The sequence below is a fragment of the Vicugna pacos genome, chromosome 18 (assembly GCF_048564905.1).
Source record: "Vicugna pacos chromosome 18, VicPac4, whole genome shotgun sequence".
Classification (NCBI taxonomy): domain Eukaryota; kingdom Metazoa; phylum Chordata; class Mammalia; order Artiodactyla; family Camelidae; genus Vicugna; species Vicugna pacos.
In genome coordinates, this window is record NC_133004.1 from 40,793,537 (window position 1) to 40,808,079 (window position 14,543).

The 14,543-nt window shown below is 52.2% G+C and overlaps 1 protein-coding gene across 3 annotated transcripts; it reads right to left on the reverse strand.

Annotated features, from left to right (window-relative positions):
• Positions 1 to 1,575: 1,575 nt before the first annotated feature.
• On the reverse strand, positions 1,576 to 9,926 carry TRIM56 (tripartite motif containing 56). Of its 3 annotated transcripts, none has more exons than XM_072943171.1 (4): positions 9,812 to 9,926; positions 9,606 to 9,665; positions 8,637 to 8,748; positions 1,576 to 8,527 (listed from the first exon to the last, which is right to left on the reverse strand). In XM_072943171.1, exon 4 carries the CDS (start codon positions 8,524 to 8,526, stop codon positions 6,283 to 6,285), a length of 2,244 nt encoding a protein of 747 aa, XP_072799272.1. In that variant the 5' UTR covers position 8,527; positions 8,637 to 8,748; positions 9,606 to 9,665; positions 9,812 to 9,926; the 3' UTR covers positions 1,576 to 6,282. The 3 variants fall into 3 exon arrangements, with proteins under 3 accessions (XP_072799272.1, XP_072799271.1, XP_006201472.1); XM_072943170.1 differs by having other exon boundaries at positions 9,591 to 9,665; XM_006201410.4 differs by lacking the exon at positions 9,812 to 9,926 and having other exon boundaries at positions 9,591 to 9,742.
• Between the last annotated feature and the right edge of the window lie 4,617 nt (positions 9,927 to 14,543).

Genomic DNA, 14,543 nt, shown 5'->3' on the forward strand with positions numbered 1-14,543 from the left:
AAGCGCCCAGCCTGTGGCATGTCCCTATTTCCCCACCCCTACTGTGTGGCCTCTGTTGCCCTTGCTTGAAGGCAGCCTGACCCTGGCAGGGTGGTGGAGGGGAGAGAGGCCTGGGGAGTCTGTGGCCATGGCAACTTGCTTCTGATCCCACAGCTGCGAGCAAAGGCGGTGGGCCCGGTGCCTCTAGGGCTGTGACTTCTCCAGTGCAAAGGTGGAGGGGCCCAGGTTTGAAGGAGGAGGCTTGGCCGCATGGCTGGGAACCGAGGCCATGTGTGTGTCTGACCACAGGAGCAGACGCTCCGCCTTGGGGTTTGGAGCTGGGAACAGGCCGTCCTCCCCACAGTCCCTGCTCACAAGGACCCCGCAGTGTCTCCTGCACCCGGCCCCCTCAGCTGCTGAGTCACACTCCCCAGGGTTCACCAAAGCGCTGGGCCAGAGCCGGGCTGAGTCATTAGATGATGAATTGCGGAATTTTTATTCAGGCTGTCACCACAGCGGCGGTGGGCCCTGATCCCCACCCCCTGCTTCCCCACCAAGCAGCTCAAAACATTCTCTTGTCACTTGTCATCCCTTCTCCATCTTGGGGGGCTTTGGCAGGGAGCACAAGATGGTGGCGGGGTGCGTGGGGCATCCCTGAGCTTCCCTGCCTGTGTCTAGATTCCGGACCTGTTAGAGGGATGGATGGGGCCTGGCTGTGAGCTCAGCGAAGAACCTCAGATCTCATTTTGTTCGGCTCTCTCGTTGATGACTGAGGAAACAGGCTCAGGATTCAGAGGCGGTTGGAAGGGCAGCTTTGGAGTCAGAATCATATCTACTTCTAACAAGCAAACCGAGGTTTCACTGCCTGTAGCGTAATGCTAATGGTCCTGGCTTCGTAGGCCGGGAGGCTTCCGGAAGCCGATGGGTGTGAAGCACGGGTGGGCGGCACTCGATGACTGTTATTTGATCCTGTATCTGATCGGGAGGCCAGAGGCTGAGTGAATTAGAAATAAGGACCTGAGGTCTGAGTCCTTCCTGCTCAGGACTCAGAGGGGAAGGTCAGGAACTCCTTGAAGTCTCCTTTGGAGACCAGGTCAGAGGGCGTGGGTTTGGCCAGTAGGCAGACAGTCCTAAAGCCTAGGTACCTCCCAGCCCTGCGGGGGTCACCGTGGGATCACAAACGCAGGGCGCTACGAGGAGCACACAGGTGCTTGTTTGGTTCTCTCAAACCAGAACACAAGCAGAAACCACGGGTGGGCCCAGCCGCCCTGAATCCCTCACCTACCTCCTTCATACACACCTCCAAGCAGGCCTGTGGGGCCGGAGAGCCTGCTGACTCCCTCCCACCAAACGTGAGCCTGGAAGGTGCACACCTCTGCCCAGAGAGCCCCTCTGTCCTACAGGCCAGAGCGGCCAAGGAGGAGGGCTGGGGCCACAGACGGTGACTGTGCCGGTCACCATGCTCCTGAAATGTCCCCAAGGACTCTGTGTGGCGTCTTTGGAGCTATGACAGGGATGGCAGGCTCTGTAGTTCCCTCCACTTCCTGGGCCTGGGTGCTGACTGTTCCCCATACCCATCAACCATCCGAGAAAAGGTTCAAGTTTTTCCAAAGAATTTATTAAGAAACAGGAAGAAGATATAAAGCACACAATCAAAGGAATGAAAGAGTTTACAGCCCAGATTCTTCGGCCCCTAGGGACTGAGAACAATCTGCCTGGCTGACACCGTGGGACTGAGGCCCTGATTCCTTTTTCAACCCTATTTCTCTTGGTTGCTAAGGCAACCTGTTTAAAATTAATTGGAAGACAAGTCAGATTGCCTTCTAAAACCTCCCCAAACCTGCTTCCTAACTGCCTCCTTACATACGGCCCTCTTCGGCCTAGTCCCAAAGGTCCCTCACCCAGGCTTCAGGTGAAGTCAGCTGACCCTGCGGTGCCTTCCCCACCCCTCCAATCACTCTGTGGTCTCTAGACCGATTTTTGATCTTGTTCTGATCCACTTAATTAAACTACACTCGTGAACCAGTTGGGAAAGCTGGTTCTGCTAGCTTTGGTCAAGTTACCTATTTTCCTAAGCCTGCATCTGAACTTGACCTTTCTCCTGTTTGGGCTATCTTCTTGAGCAGTCTCTCTGGCAGCTCCCTGCCCCCTCTAGTCCAAGACTGCTTTCTCCCCCAGACAGAACTCTGCACCCCCATCCAATCTCCCATTTAATGCATGGCATAGCTGTAGTTCTCAGCTGACCTGCCCAGGAGGGATGGCCTAACACCTTGATCTTGGCACCTACTTGCCGAACCTTGCCCAGCTCAGATCACCAACCTCATCAACTTCCTCGGAGTCTTTCTGACTTCTCTCTTGGATGTCTGTCTTTTTTGAATATTGTCTCTGGAGATTTATTATATGACATGGCTTTATAGATACAGTAATAATGACTACAGCAAAAGGAGAGTTATTCCCTCCCAAATTAGATTTTCTCTAAAATATCAAAAGATTGGGCCACGCTTGCTGTTTCGAACGTCTCCACGTCTCTGGTTATCAGGCCTTCATTAGTACAGCCTGATTCTCCACTGGAATAGCACTGACCCTTAGCAAGGTGCCCATTGGTCCCTTCTGTTCCTGTGGTCACTGTTGTGTCTTACAAATGGCTTCTCCAAATAACTGCTGGAAAGCAAAACAGCCTCCTCCAAAGGAGAAGCAGGTAAGAACTCTGCCCAGATGCTCCTGAGCTTTCCCCTCATAACACACGCACAGAACATCCCCATTCGCGCTTACCCTGCTGGAAGACTAGTAAGTCAGTACAAGTCGGTTAAACTTTTCCCTAACCAAGACCTCAGATTTGAGCTTTATGATATACAAAAGACACCCACGGCTCACAACAACCCTGTGAGGTGGGCATGCAGGGTTCTCCGCTCTCTTTCTCTCTCCCTGAAAGGCACACTCCTTTCACCAGTACGTGCACAAACTGGAAAGTTCCAAACAGGAAAAGGAATGATCGATCGCGTTAATTGCCATGGTCCACGGTGGCATGGGGGTGGAGGGGTGTTGACTCTTTCACGATGTTCCTGATTTCTTAACACCTGTAGCTGAACCAAGAACTCTCTCTCTGCGCTGAGTGGTGCTTTTTTCAGGATTCATTCGGATTCCTGGGTCACAGTTGAGGCGCTGGGGATTTCACCTCCAAATTATGCTCAATGCTGTACTTCCCATCCACTTCACATTTGCCACGGGTGCCTTCCCACCCCTACCCTCCCACAAAGAAAATTCAGTATTTCTGTCAATTGTCTGATGCTCGGCTTCCCAGGATTCTCACAGTCCTGGAGAGCCCTGTGTCTCCTTCATCTTTAGAGCATCTGTGGGATTCTCTTCCTGCGTGCAGGTGATGCTTCCCTTCTGAAGTTCTCTATTCCTGCTTTGCCTCCTATGTGTTCCACCAGCCAGGCCCTCTGCATATGATTCCTGTGCAGCTCTGCAAATTTGTCGCTCCAAACTGAAAGCATATGATCCCCTAGAGGCCAGCACCTCCCAAGACCCGCTCCGCACACATTAGCAGGTCCCCCCCTGCCATCTCATCTCTTTTGTGACTCAGAGCTGAGCCACCCTCCTGGAGGCTAGAGTAGTCTGTGTCCACAGTGCCCCCTACTGGATATTTCCCACAAGCCAAGGTTTTGGATGATTCGGTTGGTCCCATCTGATTTCTAGATATCAATTCATTCCACAGACATTACTGAGCACTTACTAGACGCCATCACTGCTGACTCTGCAGAGAGAGCTGCAAAGAAGACAGACACAGCCCCCTACTCGTGTAACTCATTCTATACCAGCTGGTTCCACAGAACCAGCTCTTGATTTCCAGTTCTGAATTAGCTGGTGAACCCAACAAGACCTTCCCCGCCTCTGGACCCTCCACAATCACCGGAGGGGACCGCCTGACCTCTGCATACCTTCCCCAGGCAAATTCCTCAGCCAGTCACCAGACAGGCCCCTGCTCTGATGACCCTTTCCACTCCTACCCCTCCTCCAACAGAACCGTCTCTCCTGACTCACGTATTCATTTGCAAGGCCAGTAGTTATTCTTGAATATCGCTTTTTTGAAAAAAAATTTTGAGTATCATCTATAGAGGTGCACTTTTCTGAAGTAAATATTCAGGTACATATGTTATTTAATGGACAATAATAACTAGTAGAAATGTGCATATATGAATACCAGGAAATAAGTCAAACAGAACCCAATCTCCCCAATCACTGACTATTTACATATTTTCAACCTATTTCCACCCGGGAACTATTCAGGTATACTTTACCCTGTAGCTAACCTTATGGGATCATAAATCCAAAATATATTTTTTTAAAACCCATGATTGCATCATATAACATCATACCCTTCTAAATTGTTCTCATAGTTGTCATATACGAAGGCAGTAGCTCACTGTCGTGCTAGACCACAATCTACTTGGCAATACCCCCAAGCTGAGCCGTTTCCTGTCAATGACTATAATATATAGAGTGGCCACAAATACCTATGGGCAAATACTATTTTTCTCTTGACTTATTTTCCCAGAATGTATTCCCCAAAGAGAGATAACTTTATCTTACAATCATTTTTTTTTTGACTCTTGTCAAGTACTGCCAAACTGTTCTCCAGGAAGCATCGTTTTATAGCGCCAGGAGTCTGTTTCCCCACGACATTGTTTTAAAAACGTATTTTTAACCAATGCAAGGGATTGATTTTGTTTTATTTTTTGTTTTATGTGTCCTGGCCTGCGTGTGTTCCTCCTGGGTGCACAGCTCATTTGTCCCTTTGACCGAGTAAATCTCTTTAGTCACTGCATATGTTGGAGACTCAGCTCTCCCTCAGATCAACTCGACGTAATATCCTCATCTTAGTGATTTTCCTTTCACGTTCATTGTTCTTTGCTGTGCATACATTTCAAATTTTTATATAACTGAATTTGCTGCCCCCCACCCCCGACATTGATGATTTCCCCTTTCGCTTCATTAGACAATCAATAACCTCCCTGGAAAAGGATTTTCTTTTCCCTACACCTAATGTCCTGCGCTTTCCATCTGGACTTGTCCAAAATCTCTCTGGTTCCCATGAACGCTCATTGTTCATGATCCTTACATGAAGATTCCCTTTGGTCATCTCCTGACAGTCCCTGGATAAACGTGTCCACCTCAGTTCCACCGTTGCCCCAGCCCGTGCAAAGGGCCGGTGGTCATGGCTCACTGCTGACTGGATCCCTCCCTGTGGTTTTCACTGCTCCACCCATCCCAGCCCCACTACCAACTTCTCGGGTTTTCCATCTGGTTTGGCCCTGTAATCCCACACCTGGCCTCTAAGCTTAGGTGTTTTCCACACCAAAAAATGGCAGTAATAACAAATGCCCTCACCCTTTAATTCAGCCAAGTGAAGGCCAAACTTTCTCGAAAGGAATTATGCTGGAAAACTAAGGGGAAATAAAAATAAACTCCAGGAAGTGACATCAAAACGGAAGAGATTTTACATCCTACATAGATCTTGCCTCCGATTGGCTTAGAGGTGGGGGGGGCTGGGGGGTAAGATCCAGCGTCTCCCCATCTCTCATACTCAGAACCCTGTGTTTTAGGCTCCAGCCCAACTGGGTTCTGTCTTCTGGGAGCACATTCTCTTCATGGACTTTAAGGTAAATACCTATTGGCTTTGACTGGTGTCTGTACTTGGCCCCCCACAAAGCCCACCCTGTACTTCCCTGGGGAGCACCATTATCAGAGGTACCTCTACTTTCTGGTCACAGCTGGTGGGAGACGCCATTTATGGCCATTTCAAAAACCCAGGCCTCTTCTGACCTGGTGGGTCCCTGTTCCAGTCTGAGGGGAGCCAGGTTCTCAGCTCCCTTCTAGAAAGCACATCCTTGACAGACCCTGAGCCCTTCTTGGCTCAAAGGATTCCTTCCACCCGCCTCCTCAAGTCTCCCCCTGGCTCCTCCATCAGGAATGGTTGTGCAGAAAGAAAATCAGGCCTAGCTTACAAATCTCAGAAACCTAGACTCTACAGCGGCAGCAGCAGCAGTCACCCACAGAAAGCAAGAGGGTGGTCAACACCAAGAACCCCTTCGACCCCTCCTCCTCTGCTTCTGAGGGTTTTGGTCACGCCACCCGCCTTGGTCCCTATTCCTGCACACCTGCAGAGGGGTTTGGCATTTCACGTGGAAAAGTTGCCACCCCCTGCCCGCTGGGAAAATGCCCTTAGCCGAAGCCCTGCCTCCCTTCTCCTGCCCTAGTCCCTCCCCAGTCCCGCCCCAGTCCCGCCCCAGTTCTAGCCCTTTAACTGTCAAGAGGGCGGACCCGGAAGACGTGGATGGTCCCATTACTGAGGGACACGACCAGATATCTGCCGTCCACCATGGTGGTCACCCGGGGCTTTTCCAGGCCATGATAGGCCGTCAGAAAGTCGCCGAGCAGTGACCCCTTCGGATCGAGAATCACTACCTTGTTGACCTCACGAAGGGTCAGAAAGATGTAGCCCTTCTTATCTACAGACACGGAGCCTGGCTGGCAGCCGTGCAGGCCTGGCCCCCGGTACTCCCCGATCACCTGACCCAGCCCATCACAGACCACCAAGCTATTCTGCTGCCAATCTGACCCCACAAAATTGCCCTGGGGGCTGGTGGTCAGGAACACCAGCGCCCGCAGGCCCCGGTTGGCCTTGCCCCCAGGGATAAACCGGGTGGCCAGGCTGCCTTCCATGTTATACACCTCCACGTGGCCCGACACGCTGACAGCCACTCGGTCCCCGCTCGGCATGGCAGCCACGGCGTGGCTGGCCTGAGAGAGGCTCAGTGCCCGGCGCCACTGTACCTCACCCTCAGGGCTGATGAGATAGAGTCGCGCACCGGCTGAAAAGGCCACGGCGTCCCGCAGGGCAGCCACACTGCACGGGGAGCAGCCCTCGGGGACGGGCACCGCGCCCTTGTAGTCGCCATTGAGGGAAAAGCGCTTCAGGGCTCTGTTCTGCTCGTCTGCCACCAGTATCTCCCGGGGGCCAAACGGACAGAGCCCAGTGATCCGGGGAGACCGCTTGTCTCCTGGCATCCGTGTGGGGAAGCTGCAGAAGAAGATGGGCCTGGGGAGGAGGCCGGAGCCCTCCAGGTTTGGCCCGGGTGCTGGGCTGGGCTCCCGGGAAACTGACTTGAACCTGCCTTTGAATTTCCTCTTCTTGTTGGATCTGCCACCCCTCGGTATCTGCGCTCCTCCGTCTTCTTGGGGTGTCTGGGCTCTGTCCTCTTTGGGGGTCTGGGCTCCATCTTCTTGGGGAGTCTCGGCTCTCTCCACCTTTAGGATCTGAACTTCATCTTCTTGGGGTGTCTGGGCCCCATCTCTACTCTGGGGCTGGGTTTCATCGCCAACCTGGCTTCCAGCTCCATCTTTCTCGCTGTCCTTTTGGGACTGCTGCTCCTCAAACGAGAGCCTGAGCAGGTGGCAGTTCTCGTCCAGGAGCCCAGGATGGAGCTCCAGCCGGGGCAGCAGGCAGGGGGCTGGCCCAGGCAGCCAGGGACAACCCTGCAGCTGCCGGAGCCTCTGGGCAATCGCCCCCTCCAGTGAGAGTATCTCAGCCTCGCGACCCAGGCCGAGCACCCGACGGGCGAAGGTAGCCGCCTCCCTGGCCATTTGCTCCTGGCCCTCCAGCTCCCTCAGCCTCTCCCGAGCAGCCTCCTCGGCAGCCTCCACGTGGGCCCGGAGCTGCCCCAGCACCTCCTGCTTCTGGGCCAGGAGGGCCCGGAGGACCCCTTCAGCTGCCTCCTCCACCTGCGTCCCCACCCTGGCTGCCTGCTCCCGCAGCTGGGCCAAGGCTTCCTTTTCCATCATCCGAGTGGCCTCTAGCTCGGCCAGGTTGTTGTCCACACCGGCCAGTAGCTCCTCGAGGCCTGGCTTCCGGGCACGCACAGCCTCGGCCAGGGGCAGGCAGGGGTGGTCCAGGTGGGGGTCCAGGCGGCACTCTCGGCACAGCAGCTGGGAGCAGGGCTGGCACAGGAAGCGCAGAGCCTCCCCCGGGTGCTGGGGACACTGGGCCGCCTGGCGCTCCCGGGCCTCCTCATCGTAAAACCCCGCCCTGTAGCCCACCAAGTCCACCACCCGGTGGGTGTGGGTCTGCCGGGTGCAGCGGTGCCCGTCAGCACAAGCCTGGCACAGGTCGTCAGCGCAGTCCAGGCACCGGGCTGTGGCCGGCCCCCCTGCGCTGGTGCCTCCCATCAGGGGACACAGCGCGCAGGCCGGTTTCCCTGCGCACAGGTCTCCATCGGCCCGGGCCTTCACTAAATCCAGGAGCCCATTGACAAAAAAGTTGGTCTTGAAGGCGGCCACACCCGTGGGTGGCACAGGTACGGACTCACGGCACTCAGGGCATCGGAGGTGGCCACCCTCAGCCAGCTGGGCCAGGCAGTCCTGGCAGTAGGTGTGCAGGCAGGGCAACGTCTTGGGCACCTGTAGCTGCTCCAGGCAGATTTTACAGGCCAGGAAGTCGCTGTTCAGGGCCTCCAGCAGGGAGGGCGAGGAGCCCTGGGAAACCATTCTGCAAGGGAAGGGTCAGGGTCAGAAGGCAGAGGACACCCCCACGGTGCCTCCAGCCTGCCCTCCCGCCTCTCCCCCTTCCTCCAGCCCCGCCAGGTCCAGGGTCTCACCTGAATGGCCAGGAATTTGCTTCTGGTCTCTTGAGCTAAAGAGCTGCCTCTCTCCTCCCTGCATGCATTCAGCAAATGTGAAGAAGTAAAGGCTGTTTTCAAAAGTCAGGTCCTGCGAGAAAGAACAAGACCAAGAAGCCCAGCCTCAGAGAGCTGATGGTGGAATGACCAGTGCCCCCGCTGAAGGCCTTGTGGCGCGAGCCCCGTGTGAATAGACCCTGGGGTCCTGCTGGTGGGGGGATGCTGCGTGGGGGCCGGGCAGAGGGGACACAGCCGCCGTGCAGGTGGGCAGAGTTGCTTTGACTCCTGGCAGGTGGAAAGTACGAGGGGCCCCATTTCCTGGTGCCCCAATCCTCGCAGCCCCTACACCTGCCTCCTAGACACTGGCAGCAGCTTCTCGGGGAGTGGGGGCCCCACGTCCTGCCCGACTGTCCTGAAATGGGTTTTGGAGCAGAAAGAAGGAGATCTGAGGGGAAGAGGCTGCCCTGCGCTTTCCTTCCAGCTCCTCAAACTCAGGGTCACTGCAGCCTGTTCCCCAGCAACTCGGGCCCTTTTCTTTCAGCCTTTCCTGCTGCAGGAGGCCTCCTGCTCTCCTAGAAACCTATGGTGGGTCGGAGTCACGTGAGGAGTGTCTGTGAATGCCCCCAGCTCCCAGCACAGTGGCTGTGAAACACTTGATAAAGAGACTTGGAGGATTTCTCCCAAACTTCCAGGAAGCAGGGGCTGGGAGGGGAGCTCAAAGAGTGGATGCGTGGGGGCTTCCAGGGAGGCCTTGGCTCTCCGGCCTGAGGGGTAAGGCCCGGGGCGGCCGGGGTGCTCAGGCCCAGCCTCTCCTCCCCTCCTGCCTTCTGAGTCCCTCTCCCCCCTCCCTTCCTCTTCCTCCCGCTCTCTCCCTTCCCCCGCTCCCTCCAGTTCAGTTCTCACTTCAACCGCCCCCATTCCCCCACTCCTTACCTAGCCAGAGCTGACCTTCGGCTCCAGGACTGGAGTGGGGGGCCTTGAGGTCCGGAAGCCACTGTTGCTGGGTCCCTGAAAGAGAAACAAAACTGAAACTAATTGTACTTCTGCAACTTCCGTCCCAGGCCCGGGACGCCGACTTGCACAGCTGCAGGCCCCGCCTTCTTCCCTACCCCAGCCTGGACCTCTTCCTCCCCCAGCAGGGCACAGCCCCCCACCAGCAGCCTCCTCCAGGGCTCCCGGGCCAGGTCAGCTTTCACAGCTGGAGTCGCCGAGATCAGCCTGTCGATTCGAGCCTCAGCCTCAGGATTCTCGCAGCCTGCTAAGTGTGTTTATGAAGTGTGTTTGTCACAGGCACAGGGGAGGTGCCCCAGGATATGTCCTCTGAGGGAAGAAATGAGAGATCATCATCGGTGATTCAGAAACGTCGCTTAACTGCAGCCCCGTCCTCAGGGGAAGGTCCCAGTGCTGCGACATATCTGCAAATCCAGCCCTAGGGGAGGCCCTTCGTGCCATAAATTTCTGCTGAGATACGGGGCTGTAGGAACCAGATAAGGGACCTCAAACTGAGAGGTCAGCAAAGGCTCCCTGGAGGAGGCGTCATCTGAGATGAGAAGAACCTAGGGAAGAGCATTCCAGGAATCGGGAACAGCAAGTCCATGGAATGAAATACCATGACTCTCCTGGGGTCTCCAGTTAATTCAGGATGGGGGAACGGGACATGTGAGTGGTAGCAGATGGGGTGATAGAGGGAGGCAGTGGTCAGATCATACAGGGCCTTATGTTCTATATGAAGGAGTCTGAGTTTTATCCAAGAAGCCGAAAGAAACCATAGAAGGATATTTTCCCCAACATCTTATGAAAATTTTGAAGCACAAAGGCATCGAAAGAATTGCAATGAACACTCATATACCTACCACTTAGATTCTACACTTACTATAGGTGATTCATCACATATCTATGTACAACTCCCTTTATCAATAGAGGAGAGCTGGTACAGAGTCCAGGTGAAAAGCAGAGGAGTTTGAGGTGACACAGTGGCACTAGGGGCAGAGAGGAGAGTGGAAGATGGTGGCTTCATGTGTGAGCAATTGTTGCAGGTGTAAGAAGCCATGAGTCTTGTGATAGGCCCTGGGGAGGGAGGTGCGGGAAGGAGGGGAGGATGTTTTCAGGTTTTGCAGGTCTGGGGTCAGGAGGGAGGGATCGGCTGGCAATAACTGTGGCTTATGACTTTTCCATACTGTTAGCGGATGGAGGGACCCCTAAATTAGGAGGCCACCAAAGTGTGGGTTCCTGCCGCCGCCGACTGTGAAAGAATTCACACAGCAGAGGCAGAGGAACGACGTGAATAGCTCCTTATTGCTCTGAAGGGGAAAAGGAAGGAAAGCGCTCAAGCAGGAGAAGGGAAGGAAAAGCACTTGAGGTGGGGATGGGGGTGAGGCCCTCCAGTTGGGAGCCGGCAGCCAAGATGGCTGGTAGGAGCAGCTCTGGCCCAGGTCAGGCCACGTGGACTTTTCTGAGAGGCTGCCACTGTCATGTCCTCTTTCTGGTTGTGATGGAACCAATCAGTCTTTGCTGGAGTTTTTCAGTCCTTGCGTGGACTTTTCCCGTTGTTGTCATGGCAATCGTCAACTGTCATGGTGCTGGTGGGCATGTCACTTAGCATGCTAATACATTACGATGAGGGAATAATGAGGCTCAAGGTCCGCTGGAAGTCAAATCCTCCACCGTCTTGGACTGGGTTCTAACCAGTTCTTGTTTCTTCTCTGCAGCCGCCTCCTGAGACTTAGAGAAGAGTAATTAGTTTCTATTTGAGGGAGGGGCAGGGATGTGATCCTGGGAACGAAAAGGAAAGCTGCTTTTAACCAGAATGCCTGCAATCTGATGAACCCAGCGTCCCTCCTAAGAAACCACCTCCAAAGATTCTGTTCAGTCATGAAAATTTTATAGGAAATGAAGGAATGATCTCAGTTACTCTTTGAGACAGGTCGTCAGAGTCGTTGCCATCCCCCAGTGCCTGCAGGCTTGTCCTCATCGACTGCTTGAGCCCGCTCTTCTGTGACTCAGGGAGGCCTGGGAGACCGCAGCTCTTCAGTAAACAAGAGGCAAGGCTTTTTTTTGTGGTGGTGAGGGGAGCGGCACACTCCCTTTCAATACTTTCCCAATGTATCTGTGGTTTTGATGAAGTCACCCAACAGTGTCCAAAGCGAGAAGAGCAGGGTCAAGATGGCATTATGGGGACACAGACAGAAATCCGGGTAAGAGAAAGTCCCAGGAGCCACAGCTGGAGAATGCTGCCCTTCCAGAAGGAGGAGAGGGTCATTGCAGGTGAATGCTACGAGCAGATGGTCAGCCAAGCTGAGCACAAAAAACATGTTGGCACGTGTGTGTCCCTAAGTATGTGCACACACCTGCACATGTGTACAACTTCCATGTGTGCTGGTTTGTGCAGTCACGAATGGATTGTTGGATGGCTGCCTTGGCCAGACTGCATGCCACACACTGCAATATACAAAGATCAATCAGATATGTTCCCCACCCACAGCAGTTTATCAACAAATGTAGGAGGTGAGATTTGTACATGATGCAATATGAGATAGACAAATGTCATATTAAATGTCAAATTAATTATCACAATGACTTCTTTTTACTGAGTATTTACCATGAGCTTGGCATGGAGTGTTGTCAGTGTAAATCAGTTGTCACCTGATTTAATCCTCACAGTAACCTGGTAAGATAGGTACCCTGATTGACTCAGGAAACTGAGTTATAAAGAGAACGAATGTCACCCAAGTTCCCAGAACACAACACAGAAGAGGGAATGTTTGATTTCCCCTGGAATGGTGTGGCAGCGGTGGCAATCAGGAAGGCTTCCTGTAAGAGGCAGCATTACAGCAGCTGTCCTATCTCGGCTCCCCGAACATTGAACAGTTGCTCAAAGTGCCTCTAGTGTGTGGCAGACCCCAGGAGGATAGTTTCTCCACCCTGAGAACAGGCTTCTGAGCCAAGTGATAACTCAGCTATAGCCAAGAGATAAGTGTTACCATGGAGACACATATGGGGAGGAGGAGGTGCTCTTGCCAGATGCTGGGGATTCCTCAAGATGACTCGAGGGAAGGCCTCTCACAGTGGATGGTCTGATAAGGCTGGAGAGCTGGGAGGTGGAGGGCAGTAGCCAGTGATGGGAGCGGGCAGGCAGAACACACTTCAGTAGGACCTGATGAGAATTCTGTAAGGCCGTAAGGTAATGGGGAGCCTTACTTTCATTAGGCCAGTTTGGACTTTGTTCTATAGGTACTTGGGAGCAGGGCAAGCAAAGCTTTTTCATTTTAATTTATACAAGTAATCAGCATAATTGAAAATAACATTTAAAACTCATGTCACCAAATAACTTTAAAATGTAAACCACTTATATCATCATCATAACAAAATACCTTTTTCCCTACGTGTATTTCCTTTGGTCTCTGATAGGAGCGTAGCTTACATAGTGGCCTCTATGTATTTATAGACAGTCGGCATGATTGTAGTTGGAGTGTGTAGATACTTCTGTCTACTTGTCAGTCTCAACACACATGCTCTTCAGGACTTGGAAGTTCTCCTTTTTTGTTGATTCTCTCCCCACGGATTTCTCTGTTTCCCCGTCTGGATCTCCCATCATTCAGATGTTCCGTCTCCCAAATGGGTCCTCTAATTTTATCTTTTCTCTTATTTTCTATTCCTTTCTCTTTTTGTACTACTTTCTGGGAGACGACTTCTACCTAAACCAGTCCAGTCCTTGTGTTGTGTTTTTTCAAATCTACAGTCACAGTTTTAATTCATGAGTTCCTTTTTTTTTTTTTTTTTGCACCTTATTTTTCCTTCACGGAACCGATATCTTCTCTTTTTTTTTTAAATTTTTTTTAATGGGGGGAAGTAATTTTAGGCTTATTTATTTATTTATTTATTTATTTATTTTTTAAAAACAAAGGTACTGGGGATTGAACCCAGGACCTCATGCAGTCTAGGCACACACTCTACCACAGAGCTACACCCTCCCCCAGAACCAGTATCTTCTTACATATGAGGGTATGGATGATTGTGTGTGTGTGTGTGTGTGTGTGTGTGTGAGAGAGAGAGAGAGAGAGTTTTCTTCATCTTGTACAGTATCTGTTACATCCAAGTTATGGTTTCCTTCCTCCCTCCTCCCTCCTCTCCCTTCCTCTCTCTTTAGGTCACTGTAACATTTATTGTTTTATATTTTCAGATTAGCTTTCTGAGGTATAATTTATCCACAATGAAAAATCACTAATTTAAGTGTAGAGTTCAATGAGGTTTTTTTTCAATTTTTTATTGCAGTGTAGTTGATTTACAATCTTTCTTTCTATTTTCTTTTTCTTTCTTTTTTTTTATGATGGAGGTACGGGGAATTGAACGCAGGACCCTGTGCATGCTAAGAATGCGCTCTACCACTGAGCTATACTCTTCCCCCTCAATGAGTTTTGACAGTGTATATGGTCAAGTAATACCGACACGGTCATGCTATAGTACCGTATGAAATAAGGAGATTGACATCGGCACAACACTATTAACAAGATCATCGACCTTATTCAGATGTCACCAGTTTTCACATGCACTCAAGTGTGTGTGTGTGTGCGTTGTGTACAGTTCTATGCAATTTTATCACAAGTATTACCCCCATGTGACCACCACCATAATCAGGACACAGAACTCTCCCATCAACACAGAGAAACTGTTTCCCCATCCCTAACCCCTGGCAGCTCCTTTTCTATAATTCTGTCATTTCAAGCATGTTATACGAATGGAATCATAAAGTATGAAACCTTTGGAGATTGGCTTCTTTTCGCTTGGCGTCCTTGAGACCCCCCCCCTCCCTCCACGTTGTCGCATGAGTGTTAATAGTTCCTTCCTTTTACGGCTGAGTAATATCCCATTGTTTGGGTGCACTGCCGT